Raw genomic sequence first — 15,230 nt, forward strand, 5'->3', positions numbered from 1 at the left:
AAAGCGAGTTGAGCAGCGTTAAATACGCAGCCCTGATGTGCTCCGGTGCTAATGGAGATTGTGGAGGAGATGTTCTTGCCAATCTGCACTGATTGTAGGCTGGAAGTGTGGAAATCCAGTATCCAAGGCCCAGATCTTGGGTTTTGCTGATCAGTTTTGAGGATATGATGATGTTGAATGCTGAACTGTCATTAATAAAGAGCATCCTGATGTATGCATCTTTTCTACCCAGGTGTTCCAGGGTTTTGTGTAGAGGCAGCAAGATGGCATCTGCCTTAGACAGGAACGTTAGGGTGGTGATCTCGGGATTACTACCTGTTCCAAATGCAAGTGATGAAAAGAATGTAAGGATAAGGAAAATGAACATGTGGCTGAGGTGCTGGTGTACAAGGCAAGGATTTGGCTTCTTGGATCATTGGGATCTCTTTTGGGGAAAGCATGAACTTAACAAGAGGGACGGGTTGCACCTAAATCCAAAAGGTGTCAACATTTGGGCAAGTATGTTTGGTACAGCAGTGGGGCAAGGTTTAAACTAATTTGGCAGGGATATGGGAACCAGAGTGATAGGAAAAAGGGTAGGGAAGATAAAGTAATGGCTAGGAAAAGTAAAATAGAAAAAGTAATGTTGGGAGGAGAAAGTAAAAAATCAGATGGTGCAGTGAGTTTTCGGGTCAATGATAGTGTTAAGAAAATTACAAAGAAAAATAGTGGGCAGAAAAATTAAAAAAGGTTACAGAAGTCACTAGATATTAAAAGGATAAAGAGCATAAGGGCACTTTATCTGAATGCCCGCAGTATTAGAAATAAGGTTAGTGAACTTGAGGCGCAAATTTGGATTTCCAGAAAGCGTTTGATAAGGTGCCACACAAGAGACTTATCAGTAAGTTACAGGAAAGTGGAGTCCGGGGAAGTATATTGGCCTGGATTGAAAATTGGTTGTCTGACAGGAGGCAGAGAGTCGGGATAAATGGGAGTTTTTCAGGTTGGCAGAGAGTGGTAAGTGGGGTGTCGCAGGGGTCAGTGTTAGGCCCACAACTGTTCATCATTTACATTGATGACTTGGAGGAGGGGACAAAATGTGGTGTAGCCAAGTTTGCGGATGACACCAAATTGAGTGGAAGAGCAAATTGTAATGAGGATGTGGAGAGTCTGCAGAGGGATATAGTTAAGCTGGATGAGTGGGCAAAGGTCTGGCAGATGGAGTACAATGTTAGTAAGTGTGAGGTTATCCACTTTGGCAAGAAAAATAAAAGAGCTGAATATTATTTAAAGGGTGAAAAACTGCAGCATGCTGTTGTGCAGAGGGACTTGGGAGTTCTTGTGCATGAATCACAAAAAGTTAGGTTGCAAGTGCAGCAGGTTATTAAGAAGGCAAATGGAATGTTGGCCTTCATCGCTAGAGGAATTGAATTCAGGAGTAGGGAGGTAATGTTGCAACTGTATAAGGTACTGGTGAGACCGCACCTGGAGTACTGTGTCTGAGTTCTAGTCTCCATATTTGAGGAAGGATATTCTGGCTTTGGAGATGGTCCAGAGGAGGTTTACTAGGTTGATCCCTGGGATGAAGGGGTTGACTTATGATGAAAGATTAAATCATCTAGGATTGTATTCGCTCGAGTTCAGAAGAATGAGAGGAGATCTTATAGATACATATAGGATTATGAAGGGTATGGATAGGATAGATGTAGGAAGGTTTTTTGAGCTGGCCAGAGAAACTAACACAAGAGGACACAGTCTCAAAATTCGGGGGAGTAGATTTAGGACAGAGATGAGGAAAAATAGTTTTTCCCAGAGAGTAGTGAATGTTTGGAATTCTCTAACCAGGGAAGTGGTTGAGGCTGCCTCATTAAACATATTTAAAATTCGGTTAGATAAATTTTTACATGATAGAGGAATTATGGGATATGGGGAGAAGGCAGGTAGGTGGAGTTAGGTCATAAATTAGATCAGCCATGATCGTATTGAATGGCGGAGCAGGCTCGATGGGCCATTTTTGGCCTACTCCTTTTCCTACTTCCTACGTTCCTATGACATGTTGTTGCAGTAGGTAAATTGGAACAGATTCTTATCAGCCTCTCAAAATACTCATCACTGTGGATGTGAGTGTCACTGGTCAGTTAACACACTCAGGCGTGTTAACACACTCTTCTTGGGCACAGGTACGATTGAGGTCTGTTTGAAACAGACTGTTGCAGTGAGATGGTGAAGATATCTGTGAATCCATTGGCCAGTACGGGTTTTCAGTACTAAGCCAGATACTCTGTCTGGACCAGATGCTTTCCTTGGATTCACTCTCCCGAAAGCAGCCAGCACGTTATCTTTGGATACTGACTGTAATGGATCAGCAAAGGACATGGAGATGTCCAGTTATCCTTAATTTCCTTACTATGCAAAAATCTAACTGTCTTAAATATACTTAATTAGGTAGCCTCATCTGCTTCTTTGAGCATAGAACCTCAGATTCATTACTCTCTGGGAAAAACAATTCCTCCTCACCTCTGCCCTAAATCTATCCCCCGAATCTTGAGGCAATATCCCCTAGTTCTAATCTTGCCAGTGGAAACAACTGTCCTGCTTCTATCCTATCCATTCCTTTCATAATTGTACATGTTTCTATGATCCCCACTCATTCTTCTAAATTCCAGCAAGTCTCGACCCAGCCAACTCAATCTCTGCTGAATCAATCCATGCTGTGTCTGCCTGAAGGAACAATTTTTACCCAGATGTCTCGCTATTTCTCTTTAATGATAGATTTAAGTATCTTCCCAACTACAGACATTAAGGTAGCGGCCTATTGTTACCTGCCTTTTGCAACATCCTTTTTTTTTAAAGCAGTGACTTGACATTTGCTGTCTTCTAATCCACCCAAAACGTTCCAGGGTCCAGTGAATTTTGGTAAATTACCACTAACATATAGACTATAACTTCTACCATTTCATTCCATACCCTGGGATGCAGTCCATCAAAACCAGGGCACATATCTACCTTTAGATCCATTAGTTTACTGAAACTTGGCTGAAGGAAGGGCAAGATTGGCTGATGCAGTTACCGGGGTTTAGGTGTTTTAAAAGGAATAGGATGGAAGGTAGAAAAAGGTGGGGGGGGGGGGTGGTGAGATGAGCAGCATTACTGGTCAGGAATAGTATCATGGCTATAGAAAGGGAAGACAGTGCAGAGGGGGTGTCCACTGAGTCAGTGTGGGTAGAGCTCAGAAATAAAAAGGGAGCAAACACTGTGCCGAGAATAGTCTAAAAGCCCCCAAATAAGCAGACAGATTTTGGAATGGTGCAGGAAATACAGGGTTATAGTTATGGGTGATTCCAACTTCCCTAATATTAACTGGCACCTACTGACTGCAAGAGGGATAGATAGGGATGAATTTGTCAGGTGTGTTCAAGAAGGATTCTTGACAGTATGTGGACTGGCCCATGAGAGGAGAGGCCATACTGGATCTGGTTAATGAACCTGCCAAACCTTTCAGTGGGGGAACATTTTGGTGAGAGTGAACACAGCTCCATTAGCTTCAACATAGCTATGGAAAAGGATAAAAAAGTCAAAATGGGAAAGTGAGGAGGGGCTTACTATGAAGGGATGAGGGAGGAACTAGCGAGAGTAAAGTAGAAACAGATGATTAAGGGTGAAAACAGAAGTAATGTGGAGGAAGTTTAGGGACCACATGCAGGGTTCAAGATAGGTTTGTAGCACCATTGTTGCATATCAGGGAGTGAGCTCTGCCTCTCCTCTGGAAGTCTAGGACTACCTTCTCGGTCTTGCTGATGTTGAGGGGAAGGTTGTTGTCTTGGCACCAAGCCACAAATCTTATCTCTCTTCTGTACTCCACTTTGTCATTGTTAGAGATCCTGCCTAAGACGATGGCATCATCTGCAAATTTATAGGATGATTTTGTTGACCATGAAGCTTTGACTATACAGGGTGTACACAGCCTAGTGGTGCTCTGGTATTGCAGATGATCATGGAAGAGGTGTTGTCACCAATTTTCACAGATTACAGTCTGCATAATAGAAAGTCATGGATTCAATTGTGAAGAGTAGTGCTGAGAAGGAGGTCATGAAGCTTGGGAATTGGTTTGTTTGGTACTATTGTGTTGAAAGCAGAGCTGCCATCGATAAATAGTTGACTAGGTGTGCCTGGGCTGAGTGAAGGCTAGGGAGATGGCATCTGCTGTGGACCTGTTTCAGATGTATGCATCTGGAGTGGGTCAAGTGTGTCTGGAATTAATGTGAGCCATGACCAATCTATCTAAGCACTTCAAATTGGTGGATGTCAGAGCCAGTGGCTGCTAGTTACTTATACTGTCACTATATTCTTCTTTGGCACAGAGATGATAGTGGCCTTCTTGAGACAGGTGGGTAATTCAGTCTGTTGGAGAGAGAGGTTGAAGATGTCTGTGAATACTCCCACAAATTAGTCATTTGCAATGCTGACCGTCAGTGATCGAGGAAGGAGAACTGTGTTCCACTGGCCTTCTGCTGATAGCAAGTGTAGAATGCAGCAAGGTTGTCCAGGAAGAATGCACTATTTTGCTCAACTTTGGACTGTAGCCTATGATTGCATGCAAACCCTGTCATAAGCGTTCGGTGTCCATAGTTTTGCCGAAGGCCCAAGTACTACCTTACGTACAAGTTGTACTATCTCTTGGATCCCTGATGGCCTTATGCCATGGTTCCTAGTTTTGTTGGAGGCGGGGGAGAGATGTGGATTTTGTTCTCTGACACATTTAGTGATGAAATAATTGGCATAGCGATGTATTCCTCAAGATTAGTTGCCAAGTTGTTGAATAGTGGCCAGTCTATTGACTCAAAGCTGTTGTGCAGGACATTATCTGTTTTCTCAATCCAGTGATGCACAATTTTGACTGAGAGCTCATGTCTCAGCTTCTGCTTGGAGGCAGGTAGGATTGGTCACTGGTAGTCCAATTTTCCAAAGTGAAGTTGTGTGACAGAACAATACCAATAAGGATAAAGGCACCCAAAGCACAGAAAATCAATTGAAAAAATAAAATCACAGAACATTGTGACTTATAAATGCATTGCTGTTCCTTCATCACCAGTTGAACTCTCCATCCAGTACTCTCAACATAGTGACTCAGAGAGGTGGTTGTCCACCACATTCTCATGGGAGTGTAAATGAGGCCAATAAATCATGTTCATGTCATGAAAAGAAAACCTGTGCTCTTCCCTCCAGGTGAAATTTGATCTCAATCAACAAAAGATTAACCAGGAAATCTTTACATATACAAACTGTATTAGTGGTTCTATAAATGGCAACCATGTTTTTTTTCTTTGGCTTGGCTTCGTGGACGAAGATTTATGGAGGGGGTAAAAGTCCACGTCAGCTGCAGGCTCGTTTGTGGCTGACAAGTCCGATGCGGGACAGGCAGACACGGTTGCAGCGGCTGCAGGGGAAAATTGGTTGGTTGGGGTTGGGTGTTGGGTTTTTCCTCCTTTGCCTTTTGTCAAATACATATACAAACTGTATTAGTGGTTCTATAAATGGCAACCATGTACTTTACATGTAAATGAGCTTCACTGAGACATGATAGTTCTTAAAATGCAAACATCTTGAAAATGTAACTACAACTTCGATTATCCAAAATGGTGGGGACCAGCACCATTTCAGATAAACATTTTTTTTCAGAGAACCGGTCATGTTTTAAAAACAGCCCAGTAGCAACAGCAAATCACTTGTAACAGTGTTTAAACAACAAAAAACAAGGTAAGGCTTTTTAAGCATTAAAATGTTTAATTCTCACCAAAAAAAGATGGTGGCCACTGCCGATCACTGACCCTCCCCACCGAGGCCCCGCTTGTGCTGGGAGCCTGAGGTCCACTGCTGCCAGTGCCAGGAACCCGACATCCCCAGTCAGTTTGGCTCAGAAAATTTTTTGGATAAATGAGGATTTCAGGGAATCTGATTTCAGATAATTGGAGTTGTACTGCATTATACTTTAAAATTCTAATAGATGTTGGAAGAGACAAGTCTTTAAAAATTAGAGGTTACTGTACAGTGAAACAGGAGGAAAAAGAAATGGAGAAGGAAAATAAACCTTAAGTATAGTTTTTACTGAAATCATTTCTAATTAAAGGCTGCAATGCCCTCTAGTGTTGCATAAAGTCCAAATCCAGTCACTTTTTTGTTGCTGCATTTTTATAAAACCACACACTGTGCTTTTCCAATTTCAGATTTATTGTCAGATTACATACAATCCTGAGATTCTTTTTCCCGCAGGCGAGGCAAAATGACCACTTAATGGTAGAGAAAAAAAAACTACTCAACGTATAAACTTAAACAAATAAAGAAATGTAAACAAACATTGAAATAGAGAGAAAAAAAATCAATGAAGAGCAAAAGTAAGAGTCCAAAATGAGTCCCTGATTGAGTTTATTGTTGAGAAGTCTAATGATGGAGGAGTAGCAGCTGCTTCTGAACCTGGTGGAGTCATGGCATCTAGCCTTCTTTCCTGATGTTAGCAGCGAGAACACAGCTTGTGCTGGGTGATATGGATCCTTGATGATTGGTGCTGCTCTCTTGCGGCAGCATTCCCAAAGGATGTTCTCAATGGTGGGGAGAGTTTTGCCTGTAATATTCTGGGTTGTGTCCACTACCTTTTGCAGTGCTTTTCGCTCAGGGGTATTGGTACTGCCATACCAGACAGTGATGCAGCCAGTCAGGACATTTTCTGCCACACATCTGTAGAAATTTGCCAGGGTATCTGAGGTCATACCAAACCTCCACAAACACCTGAGGAAGTAGAAGCGCTGATATGCTTTCTTCACAATGCCATTAATTTATTTGGTCCCAGAAAGATCCTATGAGATAGTGACCCCCCCAAGAACTTAAATTTGCTCATCCTCTCCACCTCTGACCCTTCCTGAAATCAACAATCAGCTCCTTGATTTTGGTGACATTGAGTGCGAGGTTGTGTTAATGCACCATTCAGCCAAGTTTTCAATCTCCATTCTATATGCAGATTCATTGCTCCTTTTCATATAACCCATTACTGTGGTATCGTCAGCAAATTTATAGATGGTTTTATTTTTTCTGCCGAGCCACAGAGTCATAGGTGTAAAATTAGTAGAGCAGGGGACTATGAATGCAGCCCCATGGTGCTACAGTACTGATGGAGATTGTGAAGAAGATGTTCTTACCAATCCTCATTGATTTTGGTCTGGAGGTGAGGACATCCAGGATCCAATCACACAGCGGGGTGTTGAGTCACAGGTCTTTCAATTTGCTGATCAATTGGAGATTGCTGATCAATTTTGAGGGGATGATGGTGATAAATATAGTGTGACAGATTAGAGATATGTTTTTGGGAGATAAATTGGGACAAGTCTTTTAATGTAGGTCACATACAAACACTTCAAAACAGATCTCATTTAAAATAATGGAGCTCTGCTCAAGCCAGACAGGGCATCATCTGGGGGCCTTTGCAAAACCTTTGGAGAGTGCCCAAGAGACTTCACTAATGGATTGTTGTTTTGAAAAGCAACAGATGAAAAAAATTAGAGGAGTAGTTGAGAAATGCAGGCTGTCTGGAGTGGAGCTTGCTGTTCTAAGTGGGTCATGAGGTTTTACAAGCAGAGAGAGTAAAACAGGCTTTTCTCAGAGAGAGCGAGATCAGTTCTGCAGTGCTACATTTCAGCAGCAGCTGGGACTGGAAAAGGGCAAGCTAGCAAGCTTGTGGAAAAACCCCATTTGGAAGAAAGGTTGTGAGTGCTTAGTTCAGCCTTGTCAAAGCCCTTGTGCTTCATGGAAGAGGAGAGGACTGGCTGCCTAATGTTTCACTTGAAATAAGAGAAACAAAAAGGCACTCTGTAGTGACCTGAAAGAATGAAGTTATCATCTGGAAAACCTTGATGGGCAAGATTCTTTGGCAAGACACTGATGTGGCTGATTAAAAGGGATCCAGGAACAACCAATCTCTCTCTGAAAACCGACAAGAACCTTCCTGAGTGGTAACCATTTACCTTTTAAACATCAAAGCCTGGTGAACTTCATAAATATTAAATTCTGTACACAGTATAAGAATTGCCTGCAACCAGTGAACTTGGAGGAATGAGAAATGAGATTGGACTGTGAACTTTTCTGAACTTACATACACGTGTGCTTAGAATTAGAAGTGGTGGGGAGGGGGGGAGTTGGTTCAAGTTAGGTTAGTTAAGTTAATAATAATAAATTAAAGTTTGATTCTGTTTTCATGTTTAAAGATAATTAAAAGCAACTTTTGTTTAAGTCACCATTTGTCTTGGTGAATATCTATTGCTGCTGGGTTTTGGGGTCCTCTGGGCTCGTAACAATAGTCAATAAATAGCATCCTGATATATGCATCTTTGCTGACCAGGTATTCCAGGGCTTTGTGTAGAGCCAATGAGATGGCATCTGCCGTAGATCTGTTGCTACGATGGGTGAATTGGAACAGGTTCATGTTGTCGCTCAGACAAGAACTGATATACTTCAACACCAACCTTTCAAAACACTTCATCACTGTTTATGTGAATGACACTGGTCAGCAGTCATTTAGGCATGTTACCACACTCTTTTTGGGCACTGGTACGATTGACGCCTGATGGAAACAGGTGGGTTCCACACCCTGCCAGAATGAGATGTCAAAAATATCCGTTAATACATTGGGAAGTTGGTCAGCACAGGTTTTTAAATACTGATACTCAGTTGAGTACTCTGCCCTGACAGGATACTTTCCTCAGGTTGAATCTCCTGTAGCCAGCCCACGCGTCATCCTTGGATATGAACAGGAGAGGATCATTAGAGAACATGGTGCTTCTTCCTTGTTCGTGGTCAAATCAGGCATAGACGGCATGGAGTTCATCTGGGAGTAAAGCTTTGCCGTCACCTACTGGACCAGATTTGGTTTTGTAGCAGGTTATATTATTTAGATCCTGGCAAGTTGCTGGGTATCCTTTGTTGTTCCATTTTTGCCTGGAAACTCCACTTCACCCAGGAGATAGCTCTCTGTATCATACCTGCTCCTTCTGTAGTGATCTGGATCTCTGGACTTAAATGCCTGTGATCTGGCTCTCAGCACGTTCCAGATGTCATTGTTCATCTAGGGCAGGGATGCCCAACCTTTTAATTTTTAATTTAGACATACAGTAGGGTAACAGGCCTTTTCGGCCCATGAATACATATCAGGGGTTAATTGGGCGCCATGACTCATGGGCTGAAATGGCTATTACCGTGCTATATGTCTGAACTATAAATGAAAAGGTTGGCCACCCCTCGATCTAGGGCTTCTGGTTGGGGAAAATCCTGAATGATATGGTGGGGACACAATGGTCCATAGCTGTTCTGATAAAGTCTGTGACAGCCCTGGTGTAATCATTCCGATCCTTAGCTGAGTCCATGAACACCACCCAAACCCAATTCCAAGCAAATTATTTCAAAAGGTATGAACACCAAATTATTTTTTATATATATTATGCTGAATTAGCCAGATCAAATAAGACCCTTGCAAACAGTTACATTAGAAAGCTTTTAAAACAAGCAAAAAATCAATCACTCAAGTTTATGCCCCGGTATGACAATCTCAACCTATCTAAGTGCTAATCTTTGAAAAGGTCAAGAAAATTGAGCCGCTGAATGTAACCCTATGTCTTACAACTTTAGTCCATCTATTGGTGCTCATTTTGCACGCAACTGTAGATATCACTGCGATGCATATAATAATAGTCTTTCCTTTGATACCATCAAAATATTCCTTCTTGCTAGTTGGTTAATAGCTTCCCAACTTCTCCAAAAAGCATGGTGTTAATATATCCTAAGGTACTCCCATTTCAATTCACATCTCAACTATGTACAGGTTGATAAGTTATTGACCACAGTAAATTGTCCCTCTGTGTAGGTGAGCAATAAAATCTAACAGCAATTGATGGGAAAAAAATATAACTGTAAATGATATTTGATAGTCAGTGTGAACCGATTGCTAGTTCACTACCTTAACGACCACAGCAGCAAAATAATTTAGGGATACACATCATCTTCAACACCAAATGAATCACCAAATTATAGAAGTCATGTACCTCAAGTCGAGGAGGCTCTTGTGCTGTTATCTTGGACTCGATTTGCTTTGAAGTTTCATTGGATTCTTTTGGCTTCTTCTTCTTTTTCTTCTTTTTCACTTTTACACTTGCTTCTTTCAACTTTGTTTCATCTTCATTTCTCTGCAATAATTTCCATTTCATTATTGACAAATAAAAGTAAGAACAATTTTGAAGTTACAAGTATAAAATAATCTACAATTTTGGTTTCATTCTAACCTGAGCATTATTATGTGCCTGTGCCTTTGGTGGAACTGAAATGAGAACTGGTTTCTTGGGTGTTTGTGAAACAATTTTGGCCCACGACAGCACAGGTGGAGTGGCCGTTGATGATACAGGCAAAAAGGACAAGGCAACTGAACCTGCTGGGAAAACAACATGGAAACCATTTATATTATACCATTAATACACAGAACAAAGCTACAGAGGTACTGGTTTGTATTCAAACATTGACCTATTTAAAATACAAAGACAAAGATGCAAAAAAAATATTATTGTGAAATACTAAAAATAAATCTACATCATACTGAAGGAGTAAGCAGTAGTGTTACAACATATTAATATAAAAATCAAGATCAATTCTGAAGCAGAACAAAAAGCGCTGTGGCATATATTTTGCTATTCAGAATTTGGTATGCCAATAATTACAACATGATACTGTATTATGAAATATATTCCTTTTGATCCATCCTTCCCATGTGAAATATTTTCTAAATATTTTATAATCTAAAAAGCTAAGATACTAAATGAATCAAACAAAGGTTACAACAATAGCCATATAGCACAGAAACAGCTCTTTGGCCCAATGGATCCTCACTGACCATCAAGCACCATTTATACTAATCTTACTTAATTCCCATCAATTTCTTTTCAGATTCTACCACTCACCTACACAGTGTGGCAATTTAGTGACCAATTAACCTATCAATCTGCACATCTTTAGAATGCAATTGGAAATAAGCGCACCTTGGAAAAACTCAGGCAGTCAAGCGACTGCCACCCAGACAGCACCGGAAGTCACTGTAGCCACAGGGTCTCTCAGAGTGCTACCCTAACATTCTGAACATTCAAACATTTCAACTTCTTGCACTGAATGTGAGGAAAATAAATTGTGTTTTATTTTGTCTGAGACTGTTTAACTTGCTAAGAAGCAATACGTAGAAAATTTCAGAAAAAGTTTTCTGCACTTTACTCAGTGTATTTTAAGCACATAAAAATAATTAGAAACCTTAAAAATAAGCATACTTGATTTAAGATTTTAAAATGGCCCAAGCTAAAAATAATGAAGCATGGTTGTTTTACATCAGAAAATACGCTATTTATTTTGAAAAATATTTTACTGAGAAACAATTTCTAGATCTAGCACAATACAACCTAAATATAATCAACAAATTTCTTACTTGTGATAATGGCAGAATCAGAGACAGTGCATTTTTCTGAATTCATAGAAATTCCAGATGACTGAGATGCTTTAACCTGAATCAAATGTCAGATAAGCAATTAATACGAATATAAAAAAAGAGGTAGAAGTAGGTTATTTAGACCTTCATGACTGATATTCAATAAAATCAAGGCTGATCATTTACAGGGGGCATGGCAAGATGGCGTAGAGGGAAGACGAGCAGTTCCACCTTTCCCCAGTTAGACTTATAAATACCCAATTTTAAACCCTGTAAAAGTTGTTAAAAATAGTATTTACAGACTTTGGAATAGTGGAGGATTGAAATGGCTACGAACGTGAAAAAATCAAAAACTCAGTTACAGAAGAAATTACCCTATAAAAGTGTTGAAGAATTGAGGCCTACCTACCAAGTTGAAGACACGGAGTCATCAACTGGAGTTCCCAAGCCTCAAAGGACCCCTGCTCGGCTGAGTATTACACCTGCGCCGATCGCGTATCCACAAGATGGCACCGGTTTGGTGATGAGCTCGGTTGGACCTGACTTGCGCCCCCATGAGTCCAGGCGCGGGGGTGGATCGGCCGAGCGGGGACAGATGCACGAGCCCACAGCAATGCCTGGTGGTCTAGGGGCGCGCAGTGTAGCGTCGGAGAACGCAGCTGCGTGGTCAGTGACTCTTCCAGGCATTCGCGGTGCGTCGCGAGTTCGAGATTTATTAGAGAAGGTGTGGGCTGAGGGGGAACCCGAAAGACGGCGGGCTGACGAGGTCGGCACGCTGTTGACAGGTATCCAGATCCGCAGCCGCACTGGAAGACGAATTACTGTGTCAGAAGAGGAGGAGAGCCCAGCGTTATTGGAATCAACACAAGAAGAATATATGGAGACTGGGATCAGAGAAGGTAGGCCTCAAAGGGAAGTGATGAAACCTGGATTGGATTCTGTGTTTACTATACTGGAAGGGATTGCTCATCAAATGGAAAACAGATGTCAACTCAGATAAATCAAGGATTTATGGAAGTGAAAACTAAAATGAATAATATATGTGAAGAGATGACCTCTATGAAGAAAGATATGACTGTAGTCAAAAGTGATTTTAGAAGATGTATAAAAACAGTGGACACTGTACAAGATATTTTTTTTTAAAATGAAGAAGCTTTTTTTGAACGTAAGAACCAAGTGGATCGTAATAGAGAAAAAATGGAAAAATGGAGGATTCTTTTGTGGATTGGGGATTCAGAAGAAGGAATTACTGAAGAAGATTGACTCACTAGAGAATCAAGGTCAAAGAAATATTGTAAAAATAGTAGGTCTCCCAGAAGATATGGAAGCTTCAAATCTGGTAAAGTTTTTTAAGAAATGGATTCCTAAGGTATTAGGCAAGGATTTTTTTCCGGATGGTATAGCGTTGGATCGAGCGCATAGAGCATTGAGGAAAAAACCGTTTCCAGGTCAACCACTGAGGGCAGTTTTGATTCGCTGTTTGAAATACCAAGATAGAGAAATTATATTACGAGTTGTGGTGCAGAAGGCACGGCAAAATCAGACTCCAGTGATGGTTCAAAATAATAGAGTGCTCTTTTATGAGGTTTGAGTCAAGAAATTATTAGAAGACTTCGAGAATTTAATTCAGCTAAAGAAGTGTTGTGACGAAAGGGTTAAAAGTTTGCCTTTCGTTATCCGGCTGTACTTATGAAGTTTTTTATGGAAATTTTCAGTCTCAATTTTTTGAAAATGATCATGATGCATTAATTTTTGCTAATTCGTTCCCAAATTTGCGAGGAAATGGTCAGTCGCCGTTATCGTCGCCTAAAAGGAGGGTAAATGGAAATGGGAATGGAAAGAATGGGAAACACGGAGACAATGGAAAGAAGGTTGAATTGACGCAAAGTCTTCTTGATATTGAAGACCTGGAACAATTGGGATTGGAATCGCTGGGTTGAATATGTCTGAATAATTACTTTGGGAAAGTCTAACTGGGGGGGTTGATGACACTGAGGCCTGATAGTCGATTGTCACTAGTGGGTTTTACCACACCCAGATTTTTAGGGAGTTACTATTTTTTAGTAGTTTATTGAGGGGAAATTTATATATTTTTTGCTTTTTTGGTATTTTTATATAGGGGATGTGGGTTTAGAATAGTTAGGGAATTAGAAAGGGGAGTAATATTTTATAGTAGAACTTTTATTGAAATGTCTAATTTGAACTTTGCAACTTTTAATGTCCAGGGATTGAATAATCCTATTAAGCGTATATGAGTATTGGCTTATATTAAAAAAAATGAAAGTCGATATTGCTTTTTTACAAGAAACACATTTGACTGAAAAAGAACATATGAAATTGAAGAGAGATTGGGTTGGCATTTTCTTCTTCTTTTAATTCTAAGGCGAGAGGTGTAGCGATTTTAATTCATAAGAAATTACCGTTAGAATAAGAATCCTTTGAAGGTAATGCAGGGAGAGTTTTGTGGTTAAATTGTAAAATTTTTGCTGAATCATGGACGTTGTTAAATATCTACGCACCTAATGTAGATGATGAAAGGTTTATGTTGGAGGCTTTTTTCTTGTTAAATCAGGCCAAGGAAAATATTTTGGTGGATGGAGAATTTAATTATGTTTTAGATCCTTTGTTGGATAGGTCTCTGAAAAGTTTAAGGAAATCAAAGGCGGCAATACAATTAGGGGCCTTGATGAAAGATTTGAACTTAATTGATATTTGGAGGAGAGTAAATCCTACAGAGAAAGATTTCTCCTTTCATTCATTTAGACATGATTCATTTTCTAGAATAGACTTTTTTTGGTATCGGCACATTTACAAGGTAGAGTACTCCAAGCTGAATATAAAAGCCTGGTCATATCAGATCACTCTATGTTGTTCTTCTCTTGTGCAAGTCTGAAAGTGGTGCAATTGTCGTATAGATGCGGCTTAATACAATGCTCTTAAAGAAACCAGAATTAGTTGCTTTTGTTAAGGAACAGATCGCTTTATATCTGGCTGAGAATATTAATACAGTAAGCAGTATCTTTGTATTATGGGATGCATTGAAAGCATATTTGTGTGGGCAAATTATTAGTTATACTACATAAGTTAAAAAAAAAACAATATGTGGCGGAAAGCTTAACATTGGAGAAACAAATTACTGAGTTAGAAAAGGAATTTCAGAAAAATGTTACGGAAGATAAAAAGGCAGCTTTAGCAAAGTTGAAACTACGTTATAATAAATTACAAACTTATCAGTATGAGCATTTAATTAATCGTTCTAAGAAACGTTACTATGAATTAGGTGAGAGGGCTCATAAGGTGTTAGCATGGCAATTAAAAACAGAAATGACATCGCAAATTATCAATCCTGTTAAAAAGAATTCAATAGTTACCTATAAACCTCAGGAAATTATTGACCAGTTTTACTCATTTTATTAATAATTATATACTTCTGACGGAAAGCAGGAAGCTGGTTTTATTGATTCTTATTTATCTAAATTAAATTTAACTGTTCTAGGAGATGAGGAGGTTAGGGAATTAGAAGCTCCATTTACACATTTTGAGATTAAAGAAGCTTTTCAAGAGATGCCGAATGGGAAGTCACCAGGGGATGATGGTTTTTCAGCTGAATTTTATGAAGTATTTTATGAAGATCTATCCTCACTATTTGGAGATGTTCTACAGCAAATAACTGAGGACCAGGTGTTGCCAGAATCTTGTTCGAGTGCTATAGTTACTGTGATTTTAAAGAAAGATAGGGATCCATTGAAAG

At 40.0% G+C, this 15,230-nt stretch overlaps 1 protein-coding gene across 4 annotated transcripts in view; it reads right to left on the bottom strand.

Annotated features, from left to right (window-relative positions):
- Positions 1 to 15,230, bottom strand: part of secisbp2 (SECIS binding protein 2) — a 108,731-nt gene that overhangs the window by 63,326 nt on the left and 30,175 nt on the right. For 3 of the 4 annotated variants that reach the window (XM_069928669.1, XM_069928690.1, XM_069928696.1), the window contains exons 6-8: positions 11,480 to 11,555; positions 10,299 to 10,444; positions 10,062 to 10,202 (exon numbers count right to left, since the gene is read on the bottom strand). In XM_069928669.1, coding sequence (XP_069784770.1) covers positions 10,062 to 10,202; positions 10,299 to 10,444; positions 11,480 to 11,555 — 363 coding nt within the window. The remainder of the gene's footprint in view (positions 1 to 10,061; positions 10,203 to 10,298; positions 10,445 to 11,479; positions 11,556 to 15,230) is intronic. The other variant, XM_069928679.1, reaches the window with a different exon arrangement.

The sequence above is a fragment of the Narcine bancroftii genome, chromosome 1, assembly GCF_036971445.1.
Source record: "Narcine bancroftii isolate sNarBan1 chromosome 1, sNarBan1.hap1, whole genome shotgun sequence".
NCBI lineage: Eukaryota > Metazoa > Chordata > Chondrichthyes > Torpediniformes > Narcinidae > Narcine > Narcine bancroftii.